This window comes from Cyprinus carpio, chromosome B9 (assembly GCF_018340385.1).
Source record: "Cyprinus carpio isolate SPL01 chromosome B9, ASM1834038v1, whole genome shotgun sequence".
Lineage (NCBI taxonomy): Eukaryota > Metazoa > Chordata > Actinopteri > Cypriniformes > Cyprinidae > Cyprinus > Cyprinus carpio.
Window position 1 is genome coordinate 21,796,361 of NC_056605.1, and position 16,608 is coordinate 21,812,968.

At 37.6% G+C, this 16,608-nt stretch overlaps 2 protein-coding genes across 4 annotated transcripts; one reads left to right on the plus strand and one right to left on the minus strand.

Annotated features, from left to right (window-relative positions):
- Positions 1-1,332: 1,332 nt before the first annotated feature.
- On the plus strand, positions 1,333-11,164 carry LOC109095462 (coiled-coil domain-containing protein 80). The gene is made up of 7 exons (XM_019109184.2): positions 1,333-3,119; positions 3,210-3,366; positions 6,471-6,607; positions 7,364-7,515; positions 7,609-7,712; positions 8,953-9,036; positions 10,467-11,164. The coding sequence occupies exons 1-7, from the start codon at positions 1,500-1,502 to the stop codon at positions 10,778-10,780; spliced, it is 2,568 nt and encodes an 855-aa protein (XP_018964729.2). The 5' UTR covers positions 1,333-1,499; the 3' UTR covers positions 10,781-11,164.
- Positions 11,165-11,443: 279 nt separating this feature from the next.
- Positions 11,444-16,478, minus strand: slc35a5 (solute carrier family 35 member A5). 3 transcript variants are annotated; one of them, XM_019109185.2, is made up of 7 exons: positions 16,338-16,478; positions 15,493-15,667; positions 15,276-15,374; positions 14,244-14,377; positions 13,546-13,613; positions 12,709-13,477; positions 11,444-11,980 (listed from the first exon to the last, which is right to left on the minus strand). In XM_019109185.2, exons 1-7 carry the CDS (start codon positions 16,398-16,400, stop codon positions 11,912-11,914), a joined length of 1,377 nt encoding a protein of 458 aa, XP_018964730.1. In that variant the 5' UTR covers positions 16,401-16,478; the 3' UTR covers positions 11,444-11,911. The 3 variants fall into 3 exon arrangements, with proteins under 3 accessions (XP_018964730.1, XP_042587482.1, XP_042587483.1); XM_042731548.1 differs by having other exon boundaries at positions 16,334-16,370; XM_042731549.1 differs by lacking the exon at positions 16,338-16,478 and adding an exon at positions 15,771-16,202.
- Positions 16,479-16,608: the final 130 nt, after the last annotated feature.

Here is a 16,608-nt window from a genome sequence, read left to right on the forward strand (position 1 = left end):
TCCATCTCAATTGTTAAGACTGTTTACTTCAAGTGTTTTATCTATTATCCTTAATGCTTAAGATTAAACATTATGTTACTAATTAAGTTATTATTAACTAATTAAGTTCTGTGACTGGTTAGTCAGAAATGTATGTTGTTTTATTCAAATGTAATGACAAAAATATCTTGTATTAGTCTGAACAGGCTGAACAAAAATAATGATACTAAAATCTGTATGTTATAAAATATTCTGAAATATATAGATGATGAATTGATCCTAATTCTGTTTAGATTTGGATTAAATCTATTTTATTTTTTTCTGAATGAAATATGACCCCTTCACAGATCACCAGCGTTAGTGCTTTTAATGATGTTTCTGTGGGTTGCCAGTCGTTGTCTATTTGTGTAATCTATTAATCCATAAAAACGATTTTAAAAATTAAAACTTCTTATGTTCTGCAATTTAAGCGACTGCCAAATGTATATATCCATCAAAGGATATTTTCAGTGTTTTTTTGTGCCATTCTATTTAGTTTCTTTTTGCCATTGTTGCCTTTAGCTTGTTTTTCAGGCACTATTTTCTTTAAAACTACTTAGAAACAATATTTACTGAAAATGTTTCTCTTCAGGTAGGGGAAAATATATACAGCCAACATTTAATACAAACTATTTTCCAGATAATATTTAAAGAATTTTCTTTGGCTTTAGAATACTGAAAAAGGAAAAGACAATTTTGATCGTTTTAGAAACAACATGTTGTCTTAATAATATCACACTCGCTATATTTATTATTTATAAATATTGCTACCTTTATATTTATGAAACGGGTCTTGAAAGGATTTGCCTGTTTTAAATTTACGGTTCACTCTGATTGCAGGAGTAAATCTCTGCGCACTGGCACCCCTCAGCTGCATGGGTTGGTCCTGTACGCTCGTCAGAGGATACGGAGGCTGCTGCGCTGTTACTTTCTGACATGTCTGGGAAAGATTCCAGTGATAAGAAGCAGCACAGAGAGTTTACCAAACTTTTGGAAGTATTTCTGACTTTTTTCTCATTTTTTGCGACGTGCGTTGTGTTGAAGTGGCGCGTGTCAAACTTCTCGAGACTTACTGAGGACCGGAGCTTTATTTCTTGGCATCTATTTTCATCTGATTAAGGGATTATATGCATACAGGAATGATGAGATGAGAAAATCTGTCGCTGTGTAGCAGTAAATACCTATTTGCATTGATCAATCAACAACCCACACCGCTCGCTCAATAAACAATAAATAAACCCAAAAACAACTAAAACCAAAAACCAATAAACATTAAACATTACCTATTTTGTCATTTTTAAAATAAAATTAAAGAAAATTATTTTCTTGGTTTGTTAAGAACCCAAGATGGTTTTAAACTTTTGCCTTGTTTTGCACTAAGCATCAGAATTATAAACACTTGTAGAAAATAAATTGGATCTTATGAAGCTTTACCGGATTGTATCTCTCTACTGACTTAAGTGTTACTAAAGTTTTCAAACATGAGGGGAAGGTACATGCATGGTTTAGGTGTTTTGTGTCTGTTGACATGGGCTGTTTACGTGTCAGAGAGCAGTCCAACCGATAAACAATCCAGATTCAGACTGCTTTCCATAAGACCAGCAAAACAAACACATTCTCCTTCATGGATCAATGATAGACGCCAGCAGATGCAGGGAGATGAAGGTATAAACGTTACTAGGAACGTCCAATCCAGAAAGGTCTTGGCAAAAAGGAGACCAGCACAAGGTGAGTCTAGGAACCCAATCCAGCAAGATGATGGAACACCTGGAGCCAGGGCCAGATTATCCCGCATGCCAAGCAGCGCTGGTTCTCCAAACTTACTGGCGTCATTTGCAGGGAAAAACCGCCTGCTGGTTATTTCCGCACCTCACGACTCTGATGGTTACTACAGATTGATGATGAGTCTTCTTAAACCTGATGTTTACTGCGAACTGGCAGAGCGGCACGTCCATCAAATTGTCATATTTCACCAGGAAGGGGAATTGGGTGGGAAAATCCGACGCATTACTAACGAAGGCAAGGTGATGGAAGAGCCGTTAGATACGACTATTATTCCCAGGCTCATAAACTTTCTTAAATTAGAAAAAGGAAAGTTCGGGATGGTCCTTCTTAAGAAGACACTTCAGGTAGAAGAACGCTACCCATACCCTGTCAGACTAGAAGCAATGTACGAAGTTATCGACCAGTCGCCCATTCGCAAAATGGAGAAAGTCAGGCAGAAAGGCTTTGTCCAGAAGTGTAAAGGGGCTGGGGTGGAGGGGCAGGTGGTCGAGGGTGTCCCCAGTACTGACCCCCAAGTGGACCCACCAATGGAGAGGAGAAAAGAGGTGCGGAAACCCATTCGAAGACCGGCTACAACAACTACTCCAACTACAACAAAACCAACGACCACTACCACCACTACCAAAGCAACTACCACCACCACCACCACACGTCCCCCAACTACAACCCGATCCACCACTACAACGACGACAACAACGCGGCCGACCACAACCACAACACGGACCACCACCACTCCAAGGACGACGAGAGCTCATACTACCCCTCAATGGATCCCAGCGCAGAAGACCACCACTGAGTCTTACTATTACAACCGTAGAGACAGACACCAGACAACCTCACCCACAACTCTTCCCGTCTACACCAAAGCTGACACAGCAAAATACAGGGACAACCACACAGATAAAAAAGAATACAACCACAAACATACCAGCATTATACCTACACAACACAAACCGCCTAAAGTTAAGTCTACAAGGAAAAAAAATGGTGATAAGGAAATTAGCAATGCATATGAAGAGAAATATGATGTAGGTGTGCCCACCGACATCTATCCTGAAGAGAAGGAGGAAGAAATTGTGCCTGCCAAAAAAGGCAAGGGCAGGGCGGACAAAAAGAAGAAAAAGGACAAGAAGGACAAGACAGAGAGGAGGGGAAAGGATGGAAAGGGTGGTAAGAAAAATGGAAAGAAAGAATCAAAGATCCATGAGAAAGAAGAGTATCAGAAACCAACAAAAAGACCACCACCACCCCCTCCGCCACCCAAAGGAACTCTGGCAACGTTTCTGGACTATTTTGAAAGCAAAAGGAGACTCATTGTGAGTAGCTTTGTAAGTAGTCTGATTAAGAAATGTGGATTTCTGTTATGTTTTATTTACTGTTCTTCCGTTTCAAACTCTTTACTTCAGTTGATCACCTCTCCAACAGAGGAGAACACCATGTATGTTCAGCAAAGGGATGAATACTTGGAACATGTGTGTGAGATGGCCATCAGGAAGGTCTCCATCATCACCATCTTCGGCATGCTTACAAACAGCACCATGAAAATAGATCATTACCAACTTGGTAAGCCACATTCGTCTTGTTGGAAACAATATATATGTGCAGTATATCAAATATATACTATATAATAATCACCAAAAAGCATTAAAAAACTTTAAAAATGATAGGAGAATGTGTTCGTCACTGCCTGCTTTTTTCCTGTAATCTTTTCCTATTGTTTTGCTTTCCTAATTCTTAAACAACCACTGCTGAGAATCCATGTCATGTTTTGATGTATGGACATTTAAACCCAGGTTATGGAAGTTCCGGTCAAAGCATTCCATCCATTCCCAATGAGCCAAATTGAACTCAGGCCACCCATCATAAAATCCTGCAACGTTCATGAAAAAGAACAACTGTTTCCTGTTCTTTGAGAGCTTTACTAGTTGTGACATGGAACTATGAATGATTAGGCTGAAGATGGATATGATAAACACAAGCCATTTTCCTATGCTGGAGATTAAGGGCTTTTAATGTGCCAAACAAAAAGCGCCTTTTATCCAACAGTTGGCACTCACTTGTAAGCCAGGGAAGCACTTTTCCAGATTATGACCTCATATGACACAGAACCTCACAGCAAAGGAACTTGAAGTTTGGTCTGGGAATGGAGTGAATGGTACTTGTTCAAGTGTCACGGAATGCTGCTAGATGAATCAAATGGAAGAGTGCAGAGAGTCTGCCCTGGCACGTTATTCTCTCTAGCTCATTATCCAAGACATGGGGAAAATGTCTGTTTCCTTTGTAGCTGATATTCTGACTGGAGAGTTTTAGCTCAGAAACAGCAGTCAGTTCTTGACAGATCAGACAGTTTTGCAGGGTGGATAGATTGGTAAAGCATACAATAATCCGCATTCTTATAATGTCTTCTTTGTTAGTGTTGTTGTGGAACTGCTTCAAAAGCAGGGACGCCTGTGACTTGAATTCAAAAACATTGAGTATTGTTGGAGTCATTCAAATAGCTCACTCCCTCAGACATGCTAAGATAATTAAGACCAGATTTTTACCTGAAATTTAGCTTAGAATGCTTCCTATCTATCTGGTTTTAAGAATGCCATTTAAAGAGGTTTAAAGGCCTTACAGATACACTATATGGACAAAAGTATTGGGACACCCCCTTCTAACGAACATGTTTGACTACTTTAGTAATTTCCATGAGTACAAATGTTAAAGCATATAATGATATTCTAGGGAATTGTGTGCTTCTAATTTTATAGCAATAGTTTGGACAGGACCCTTTTCTTTTTTTAACATGACAATGCCTCTGTGTATAAGACAAGGTTCAAAAAGAAATGATAGATTAAGTCAGTGTGGAAGAACTTGACTGGTCTGCAGAAAGCCAAATCCCATCTGTATACCTCTATTGTGACTTTAAATGCAGAACTTAAGCCAAAAACTTTTAGACACTTCCAAAACTGTTGGAACAGACATGGAAATAAAAGAAGGGGGGTGTCCCAATACTTTTGTCCATATAGTTTATGTAAAAGTCATTGATGTTTGGTGATTTTTGGCTCAAGGCCTGCATTTACATACACATGCACTGACTGAATCAATTACTTCTTTTTGAACCCTATACACAGAGGCATTGTCATGTCAGGATAGAAAAGGGTTGAGTGCAAACTGCTGCTATATAATTAGAAGCACACAATTCCCTAGAATATCATTATATGCTTAAACATTTAGATTTGTACTTATGGAAATCAAAGCAGTTAAACATATTCATTAGAAGGGGGTGTCCCAATACTTTGTCCATATAGTGTAGCCAACTCAACTCATCAGTTGAATGCAAGCTAATTCTTTAATTCAAAAATTTGTGCAACCCTTGTTGTTAATTTACCAGATGTCACACAGTTAGATTCTAGAAGCGTTAAGACAAAATGCTGTGAAAGGGTTTAACAATGACATCATCATCATCCAGACTACCTCTGAATGAGTCAGTGCTTTGACTTTTATTCCATATACTCATCAATCTGGTCTGCGTCACATAGCTATCTGTGAGGGGTCCCTTTCACTGCCGCAGGATGGAAAAATGGAAGCAAAACAGGTGCTCATAAACATCTCACTCTTAAAGGCAGCTAAGTGAACACATAAGGCTCTCTATGAAGGCATATATCAGCCTGGCACGTTCTGAGCATTTATAGCCTGCCAGCTCACTGTGACTGGTTCTAGTGCAGCATCAGAGGTACTAGAAAAGGAAACATGACTGACTGTATGATCAGCGGTTCCTAAACCACAATTAAAGGTCCTGTGCTGTGGCTATGGTAGGCATATATAATTAGGAGCGTTGCTTAGGCTAAACCTAATCTCTCATTTTCCGTTTGTAATGCTTATGATGTAACTCCGCAGAGAGGGGATTTCATTTTATCATTATTATTTAGAAATTGTATTTATTTGTTTTATATTCAGATTCCTAGTTGTTGTTTATATAGTGCTAGGCAAGTAGTACATGTGCCTAAAGCCTCCTTATTATATATTCTGGCCTTGAGAGATAAATAAAGATCTTATTTAAAGAAAACCACATGTTTAGAAGGAGAAAAAGCATTTTGCCTCCGCTTTGATTGGTTTTTAATTGTAGTTCACCTCCCGTGCTGAAAGTGGAGTGCCTTAAACTGTCTGTTTTGTTGTCCACTGGAAATCAGAGCGAGAAATTCTTTGGATTTTGCGGAAAGGAAAACAAATACTTTGGGTTGGCCGCGTCTTCCCGTGCTGTCTCACGCACCCACAGAGTTTCCACAGAGCAAACAGGGTCTTTCACATGAGTTGCTCTGTTTTTATCTGTCTCTTGTATAGCAAAGGAAGCCATGTTCCCAGAATAAACACACTGAGCTGCCATCCCTAAGGCCCTGTAGCACTTCATTAAAAGACAGCATGTCTGGTGATTTTCCATTTAGACAAACAGCAGAACACCACTGAGCTCCTCGAAAAGCTGAGTGCCTCATTGTCCCGAGTTCTACCAGCATTGACCCCACCGGAGGGGTCGCCCTGTGTTCTGCATGTTATGAAAGACACGCATGTCTCTTTGAACTGCAGTCAAAACAAAACTAGCAGACTGTGGAGCCATCTGTAATCTTCTGTATTTATCTCTCTGGTCGGTTGATCAGTCTGTGGGATTTTGTGTGGCGTCTTTTCAGAGAATGACAAGCCCATGAAAGGTCTGAAACAGGAGGATTTGGAGAACCAGGATCTCATCACAGAGCTGAGGAAAGAGTACGGAATGACCTACAGTGATTTCTACATGGTCCTCACAGATCTGGACATGAAAGCCAAGGTAAAAGACACGTAACTTGGCACATATTACATTTTCACCACTTTAAAGCTCTCTTCTTCCACAGTACTTTTCAGGGGTATGTGAGGTGTGCCAGCGCAAAGCCGAGTCCTGTTTGCAGACAGCTGGAATAAACAAAGAAGCCACTGTGCACTCAGGCAGCAGATAGACAGTAAAATCTATTGAAAATCCTCAGAACCGTAGCCAGTCAGACACCCACAAATACTGAGTTAATTCTGGGCATGTAGTGTTTGAACTGAATTCTGAGAGCTGAATGTTGACGTAACTGACTATGTTAATAAATAAACTGCCCACAAATAAACATGAATCATCACCGTCCCTGTAAATGAGACTTAGTCTTTGTTTTAAGAACATGTTTTAACATCCATATTAATTTAATTATGTATGCCTTCATTAACTGGGTTCAAAGTAATGGTCACTATGAAAAAAATAAAATTCAATGCAAATGTAATGTTAACAATTAATTCAAAAGAATAATAATAAAAAAATACAATTGCAAAGTCAAACGAAATGTGATATTGGACATTGCATTTTGGATTGCATTCTTGCTTGAACAGCATATTTCTTGTGGTTTGCAGAAAATGTCAAGAATTCTTCACAGCTCTGTTGATTTGACACATAATTTTGGGTTTGGCATTCTTGGCTGCTCAAAACCTATTGAGAAAATCCCCTTACTAGTGAAGATACTTGGTTTCTAACCCTCTATGAAGCTTGTTTCGTGTATCTTTTTATTCTCAGCAATATTATGAGGTGCCAATTGCGATGAAGGCTGTGTTTGATTACCTCGACACGTTTTCATCACGCATCAGAGAGATGGAGCAACAGAAACGTGATGGGGTGACGTGTAAAAAAGAAGACAAGCCAAGATCATTGGAAAACTTTCTTTCCAGGTAGTTCATAAGCATTTTCTATTGAAAAGATTAATTACTGGGAATCTTACAAGTAATGTACTGTTCTAATGATTTTGGGCTACTCGATTTTAGGTTCCGCTGGAGACGCAGGTTGTTTGTCATATCTGCACCAAATGATGAGGAATGGGCCTATCAGCAACAGCTCTATGCACTAAACAGCCAGGCGTGCAACCTGGGTAAGAATAACAATCACTAAACCTTCAGATGTCACTGAAGGAGAATTTCGATAAAAATGCCAGATAACATTATTGCACATAAATACACATTGCATTACTGGGGAGGACCTTTTTATTCTAGAATCTAGAGGGTTTTGCATATGTTTCTTTCTCGTGTCTCAAGTATGCCAAGATAATATCTTGCATTGATTTTCTCTTGTCACTCAGTGAAGATTGAAACCAGATCATTTTTACTGTAGCTCAGACTAAGCCAACTCTCAAAAACTCCATTGAGTAATGGATCTGGAATTTTTCATGATATTATTTCCAAGAACAATGTGTATTTGCGATGATACTTACATTCAGAAATTTTTCCCAGAAAATAAGCTTGACACAACCGCAGTGAATTCTCTTTCTCAGGCATCCTGACAAACACATAACTTATGTAATTAACTAATTATTCAGCATCGCAGCAAGCTTTTTAATGGCTCCTTTATTTTTATATTATATAGCTCTTCATAGAGTAGGTGATCTTTATTGACATTCATATAGTATATTTATTAGTGATGGTTTTCTAGCCAGTTTCATACCTGTTGGTCTAAGTGTTGAACCCATCCAGTCACCACACCTGGAGCAGCTAATAGTCAACAGTATCCTAATTTTATTCATAAAGAGATGTTCCTAGTTGTGAATAAACTAGTTAATAGCAATTAACAGTTTAGGTTTAAAAAACTGAGGCTACAGGATTCGAATTTGATGTATGACTGTGAGTAATTTATGTTGTGGAACAAAATGTGAAAGTCTTCTGAAATAATGTTAACCACATGGCTTAATTTACTCATAAATTCTAAACTGCTATTCCAAAAAACATTCAGAAATTACCAGAGGGAGCTCTTAGAAAATTTGCTTACAAACTGACGTCACATCTTTACTCAGCTCTATAAAAATAATAATTATGTGGCAGAATGTGACCAGGAAAAGATCTTAGAACAATTTCAGTGTTTGACAGGCATGAACCCCAAAAAAAGGCTTTCTCCTCCATTTAAACTGACATCAGATTTGAATATGACTGTCAAGTCAGACTTAAATGTCTTGAGAAACAGCTTTGTTTATTAATACATCCCACATATATTCCATTACCAACTATCTGTAAGCTACAAACATGCCCTTAAATGGCCTAAATGTCAGCAGGAGAACATTTAAAAACTCAGTGTGGTGTTCAGATTTGAGAAAAAATCTTTCTGTCTTGTTCAATTTGCAGGTCTTCGCCATGTATCAGTACTGAAGCTGGTGGGGACAGAGCTGATAGACATGGGAGGAGTGTTGGAGCTTTATCCCATCAATGGTAAGACCACTGATGTTGAAACACTAGAAAAAAAAAAAAAAAACACTTTTGGGAAGTGAGACTTACCAGTAAACTCCTAAAATGTGGTTTAGACTTTGAGGTGCGAGAAGACCTTTTAACAGGTATGTAAATACTTGTAGCAATGGTTTAAAAAGCAGCTGAGAAATCAGATGCTTACTTATTGTGGTCTTAGTAAACATAAAAAGCATATTGTTTTGCAGTAGTAGTAAGCAAATTCTTAAAGTCTAGATGAAAATATACCTCAGAACAGCAAGGTGTTTAGTTAGTGAGTTAAGGGTTAATCAGCACGTTATGTTAGATGCGGTGGTGTTGTGTTGACACTGGCTGCTTTTTTAGGTGTCAGTCAAAAGCAGCCAATAGCCTCTGGTTTCAGGCCCCTCCCTGCATGAGTCAGCCTCTCCAGCTCCGTCCAGGCTCAGAAATGACCAGACAGTTCTCACAGGAATAATATTTTGCAGGACAGAAATAAAGAAGGACTCAGGTGTTTACATATTTTCCATCATTGTTGAAACTTAAGACAGCATTGCGTTCACTGGCACCGAGGCTCCTGTGTGTTTTGAAAGGCTGCATCAGCAGTCTGTCTGATGCATTTAGATCAAAAAGTGATTCTCTAAGCTGTATTTAGAGTGCTGACATTGAAGTCTTCTAGGCAGGACCCATATGTAAGATAAAAGCAAAGTCAATATCTGAGAAAAACATGTTGGTTTTATAAAAAATCTGGTTTCTATTAAAATGTTCTGTCAGAGATTTTTGTAATATTATGCATGTTGAAAAGCCCTTTATTTAAAGTCTGATGCGTATATATGAGTTTTGCTAAAGGATGGAAAGATGGTGGAGAGATAGAACTTCTAGAATTTCTATTTAATTATGTATTGATTTATTTATTTTGACAGTTCAAAAGTTTCCTAAAAATCCAAGAATTTTTCCATGGTAATATTACGGTTTATTACTGTACTTTTAACGTAAAACAATCTCACTGACCCCTAACTTTTGAACAGTAACTATTTAACTATATACTAACTATACTGTATACTACCAAGCTTGACAAGGTCAGTGTAAGTGGAAACAAAATGAAATGCTTAAAAAAACCCTTAAAGTTGGCAGATGATTCAACAGGGTTGAAAAGAGGACAAAAAACGAATTCAGTATTCTCTTAGAAAGTGCATAAAGCACTTTAGAAAAAGAAAACTGTGGCCAGTAAAAGCAAGATTTATGTATAATTATGTTTTATATAACCCATTCAATTGCAGTGATGATAAATGGTGAAATGCACATTGGCTCAGCTAAAACAAACCTTTCAAAATAAAATTGTTTTACATTACATGCTGATTTTCTGCACAATTTTCTGTATATGCTGTTTATGTGCAGCTGCGAACCTGTTTTCTGACACCCACGTTTATGTGTTTCAGGAAGTGCAACGGTGGAGCGTGAGGGCATATCTGCCACTCTAGTGAGGGACATTAGAAACTATTTCCAGATCAGCCCCGAGTACTTCTCCATGCTGCTGGTGGGAAAAGATGGAAATGTCAAGTCCTGGTACCCGTCCCCCATGTGGTCCATGGCCATCATCTATGACTTGATCGACTCCATGCAGCTCCGCAGACAGGAAATGGCTATCCAGCAGTCTCTAGGCATGCGCTGCCCGGAGGATGAGTACGGTGGCTATGGCTACCACCATGGCTATCATGAGGGGTACCAGGATGGTTATCATCAGGGTTATTAGGGTTAACGCTTTCATAAGACAGTGTCAGGGTAGGAGATAACTAAAAACTTCCCTTTTAACTGGATTTACATTTACCGTATAGAGCTGTTCATTTTTAAAGATGCATCTCCTCTGCTATAAATCTGTCTCTTAATGTTGGGGTATATCGTTTCACATCTATGGACAAAATCTTTTGTAGATAAAGACGTTAACAAAACATTTGTATTTATTGGATGTCTTCTCTATAAGAAGTGATCGTTTTTAAAGGTCACAACCTGCTTTTTCTTGTTAAACTGTTTTGATATTGTTACTCTATTTTTAAAGAGCACTGTCGCTGTGTGTCTTATTTATAAACGAATAAATTGTACTTTAATTTCAATAAAAATATATTGTATTGCTATCATATCTTGTATATTCTATTGCCTTTTGATATATGTTCCAAACATCACACATCAACTCTATTTTTAGCTGAGATTTAATTTTAAGTGCTTACATTATGTGATCTTTGAGTTTCTTCCTCCCTTATTTTATGAAGGCACTCAAATATCTGCTAAAGCACTATGTCAAATGATGTAGTTTGACTTTTCTTTGCTCCCTCTGCTGGTCAGTAATATATCAGCAGTTGCCACAAAATAGCAGTATTATTAAGAATTTAAATAAAAATTGTACAAATATTTTAGCATGTAGGATTAAAATACAGATGTTTATTATTGCAAAAATCCAAGATTTTTTTTAAAGGTCATATGTCAACAAATACAACATCATACACAATATGGCACATGCTTTGAAACAATTATATTCCCATTACAGAAGTACATTAAAATTTAAACAAGCTACTCTTAAAGTACCTTAATACCTGCACAGTCACTCTGTCTTTCAGTCAACTACTATATGAAGGAACCAAGAATATAGTCCAAACAATAAATATGAAAGTAACACTTTCACAAACCCCCATGAGTTTGATACATGCTCTTAATGTTTACACAGTTTGTAAGAGGAGAAAATAAACAACTCTTTGATCCCTTTGCATGTCACGTAGACATTCCATGTGACTGAAACAATTATCATTCATTATAATACATTTACATAATACATATACAGGCTGATTCCAGAATATTTACATGATAATTAGAGAGATGGGTTCAAAACAACTCAGAAAGATTCTTCTTCAGATTCGCTCTCTGTGTTAGCCTTGGTTAGTCTCTCCAACTCCTCCCCATCCTAAAATAAAAACATAAAGCACAATCATGAACTACCACATACATTCTTTTCAGACCACTGACAGCACTGACAAACATGACAGCTTTCAGTGACTATACTGTAGATATATCTCTATAGATAGATAATCAGTGGTACTATTCAGTGAAGAAGGTTTGTATAGGTTCTGGAATTTTTTGTAGGGAATCATTCATATAGAAGATAGCATTGCATTTTAAAAAGTGAGAGGCAGCAGAATGGAAAAGAATGCAGGCCATCAAAACATGATTTTTTTATTTAAGGTCCAATTCTCGCTATTAACAAAACATTAACTAAAACTTTTGCCTCAATACACTCCTAATTTGCTGCTTAATAGTTAGTTGAGGTAGTTGTAAAGTAACTATTTTCCCATTCTGCTGTGTCTCACAAGGGTTCTATAATAGTTCTATAAAAGGTGCCAACATGCCATTAATGGAATTTCCTGCTGTATAATATATTTGATCTAAATAATGCAATAATCTAAGGTAGGGCTTTGCTACTCCAAATTGTGTTTTCATTATTGAGAATTCAGGTTCCTTACTTAATTGGATCATAGTTTGCCAGACCTCCTCTACAAAGAGCTCCTTGTTTAAACTGTCAGAGTGCACTTCAGAAATGAAGGTGGAAACGAATAACTCGTATGGAATAAATGATCAGCTGAGATACAAAGGGACCTTTTTAAATCTTTAAGAATCTTTCAAAATGACTCTTACCCCTCTTGACCTCTCAAACACCTCGCCATTGATGACCCTGAGCCTCTCCTGCTGTAGTGCGTACTCTGGATCCTTCAGTTTGCTGCTGTGGTAGATAAAGATGGCTAGCAGTACTACAGGCGCCTGCAGGAAGAAATCCATCGATGGATGAAAGTCAAACAGAAAGAGAGAGAGCGCGGTGACGATGACTGTGGTAATCTGGCCTGTAAGCACGTGGAACATGTTATCACGGAACTTGAGAATGAAGGCCACCGACAGGCCTAGGGCGGCTGTGACGAAGACTAGAGCGATGGAGAAGATGTTGTGTCCATAGAGGAGGCCGCAGTGTAGCGTCAGGTCACGGTAGTCAGAGTGCAGGAGCAGCGTGAGGCTGTTGAAGATCAAACCGAACATGTACAGCTTGCTGTTCTGGATGAAGATGCTCTCCACTAGCTGCTCCCCTTCCTTGAGGATCTTCTCATTGTAGATGTTGGCCAGTGCGGAGATGAAGCATTGCAGCAGCAGCAGGACATAACCCAGGCCGAAGCTGTTCAGCTTGTGGATGAGCTGGCTGTCCCACAGCTCACGTTTCCAGTATGTTTCATTATAGTTCTGATGCTCTGGCTCGGGATGGGCGTATTTTAGGCAGCTGTTGGAAGGGGTGGAAATGTGGGCTGGGTGGACGCCGTGTACAGCAATGGCATGCTGGTCACCACTGCCAGTGGTCAACGACACAATCGACAGGAACAAAATGATCAAAGATGCCCACTGCACCCAAGACAGGCGCCTCCTGCAGGTCAAAAGATGGAAAGTCAGTAACAGGATATTAAACAGATATCAAGAAATGATGGTACTTACTTCAGAACAACACGGAAGAGAATGGCTGTTGTAAAAATGACAATGTTGGAAAACATAACTGCCATGGCCTATTAAAACATGAGAAAAATATGAATGTTGTTATCGTTCATAAGTTTGGGGTCAATACAATTTTTTCTTTAAAAGAAATTAACAATTTTACTCTGAAAGTTAATCAAAAGTGATAAATGCATTTGTAATGTTACAAAAGACATCTATTTCAAATAAATTAACTTTATGAATTAACTTTAATGATTTCCACAAAAATATTAAGCTGCACAACTGTTTTTAACTCTATTATTAACAGTGAGCACCAAATCAGCATATTAGAATGATTTGTGAAGGATCATGTGACACTGAAGACTCCAATGGTTGCTGAAAATTCAGCTTTGCTATCACAGAAATAAATAAACCTGTTCTTTTAAATTGTAATAATATTTCACAGTGTAACTGCTTTACTGTATTTTCAATCAAACAAATGCAAAATACAGTCTTGCAGATCCCAATTGATTTAAAGTAATAAATACATCTATTTAATATACACATTTACATATTATTATTAATATATACATACACACATGCATTTAATTTAATGCATTAATTTAATTGCTAAAATATTTTTGTATAAAGTAGTAAATGCAAAGAGTTACTTTCCAACTTATATTTATCCATAACTATAAACTTTTAATAATTCAACATACTGGTTGCAGATAGGTCATCACATAGAAGATTATGAGGTTATCAAGGAAGTAGAGGAATGCAGGAACGGACCATTTCAGGTAGCTGAGAAAAGAGGCACCAGATGAACACCCCAAATCTTTATAAGAGCGGCCCTCTGGAAAACAAAAGCAATTCTTGTAGACCCATAACAAATAACATGTACAGTAAGCTTAAATAACAACATATATCCAGTGTTGGGAAGGTTAATTTGGAAATGAAATGGGTTATAGATTACAGGTTACCCTATTTAAAATGTAATAAGTAGTGTAACTATTTCAATTACTTTATTAAAGTAATCTAACTTGTTACATTTGATTACTTTTCAAAATGTCAACGGTTAATTGGGGTGGTTAATCATTTTGAAACATTTAAAGCAGGCAGGGTTAACCTTACAGTATAGAACTCAACACTGATTTCTGTCAGACTTCTCAAAATCCTTCATCACTTGAATTAAGATTATTAAAAAAAAAATTACATTTAATGCACAGCTAACACAAAATCAGACTTTAGCACCTCTTTTTACTTTGAGATCATTCCGAGGTTAAATACAGATTTAAAATCATAAGAAATAGTTGAATAGCTATGATGCTGTTTTTAAAATTAAATCTTTGCAAAGCTACAACAGGAAACACTGGCATCCAACAATGCCTTGGAAAAAAGTAAATCTTAAAACATAAAGCATATACATAAACCCAAATAGGAAGCAAAACAAAATAAACTCCTGATACATTGGTGTCTCGTATTTCTAGAGCAGTCAAAGCAATTTTGGAAATAAATCAATAAGATCTGTATGTTTGTGAAAATATTCAGATGTTACCCCCTTTGTAATCATTAACATTTTCATAAGTAACTGTAATTTAATTACACTTTGTTTTTTCCAGTAACTGTAACAGATTACGTAATTCCGTTACATGTAACTAATTACTCCCCAACACTGTATATACACTTGCTTAGTATGTTTACTATTGAGTATGGTTTGAGAAAGTAATTTTGGGACATTGAATCTGACTCACCACGAATGACCACCCGTACTGACATCACTAAACAAAATACTAGTTTGATGGCCTCTGCCATTAAATTCACAGATGCAGGAAGAAAGTCATATTTGTTTTCTGTAGGTAAGAAAAAGTTGGTTGCAACAATATTTAAAATGCACACTGCAGAAAGTAAACTATTGGTGGCAAGGAATCATACATCAAGTTGCTCTATGGTGGTGTAATATTATGTTACCTCCATTGGCAGAGAATTTTAGTAATAGGATGCGACTGGTTCCCAAGGTGACAAAACCTAGACCCAGAACCAAAGTGTAGGCTGAAGATCTTGTGCACAGCCATGAACAAGGACAGCAGCAACGGCATAAAGAAGAGGATGAGGACGGGGCCATTATGGACAATGTATGCCAAGGCTGTTCAAAGGAGAACAAACAGGATCATTGAGAAAACATCAGACATTCATATCAATCACAACACTGAAGCACCAATAAAAAATGTTTTTATGAAATAACAAACCAAATAAATTGGTCTCCCCAGCACTTTCACAACTCAAATACCACTTTGTCAAGACATGTCACCTTCTGTATCTCGCGCTTTGTTTTCAGCATGATTCACAAGCACAAATGATGAGCCAACCAACAAAACATGCAGACATGAAGTCATGGAACGAGGGATGACTGTTGTGTTTCAGTGTTTACAGACAGTTCAGAATGGAAGGAACATGAACATTCTGTATTTTGTGACGGCAGTGGCATTGTATTAAATATCACATCTTTAAGTACAGCACTGTTTAAACATCAATCTACAAAATGCATAGCATAGATGAAAACTATAGCGTTAGATGATTATGAGATTATCTTAGAAATGACATAGAAATAGACTAAATACATTCTGAATGTAAAAGAAACACTGATGCTAAATAATGTGCCACCACTGGGTAACAAATTATTCTAAAATTTACAGTGGTCACAGTAATTGTGGAATTCAGCGCGATTGTTATGATACTCCCGACGCAAATTAAAACGGCAGGATATTCACAATGTAATCACAAATAGATTCATATTCTGTGCTTTATTTACCTACCCATATGTTCTCACTTGAACTAACAACCTGCCCACGGCTTCCGCATTTTTTGCGCATGCGCATAATGAAGCTACGTCATCGTTTGGTTTAACCATTGGTTTAACGTTGCAGGGCAACACGCTTTGCTCATAAATATTAACTAGTTTATGCTGCCGTTAATTGGTAGTATTCCAAAGGTGAAGGCGTGGCTGGCTAATGGATATTAAAATAATCCCTAGTCACAGTTGGAATAGTAAATTTCCACGCAAAACTAGCCTACATGTAGGAATGA

Bases quoted from the DNA above. Each gene is read 5' to 3' on its own strand.
- LOC109095462 (XM_019109184.2), top strand. From the start codon at position 1,500: ATGAGGGGAAGGTACATGCATGGTTTAGGTGTTTTGTGTCTGTTGACA. The intron at 3,367-6,470 runs GTAAGCCACATT...GCGTCTTTTCAG, and splicing joins AATAGATCATTACCAACTTG to AGAATGACAAGCCCATGAAA. The intron at 7,516-7,608 runs GTAGTTCATAAG...ACTCGATTTTAG, and splicing joins TTGGAAAACTTTCTTTCCAG to GTTCCGCTGGAGACGCAGGT.
- slc35a5 (XM_019109185.2), bottom strand. From the start codon at position 16,400: ATGCGCATGCGCAAAAAATGCGGAAGCCGTGGGCAGGTTGTTAGTTCA. The intron at 15,668-16,337 runs GTAGGTAAATAA...TCCTTTGAACAG, and splicing joins GTTCAAGTGAGAACATATGG to CCTTGGCATACATTGTCCAT. The intron at 13,478-13,545 runs GTAAGTACCATC...TTTGACCTGCAG, and splicing joins CTCTTCCGTGTTGTTCTGAA to GAGGCGCCTGTCTTGGGTGC.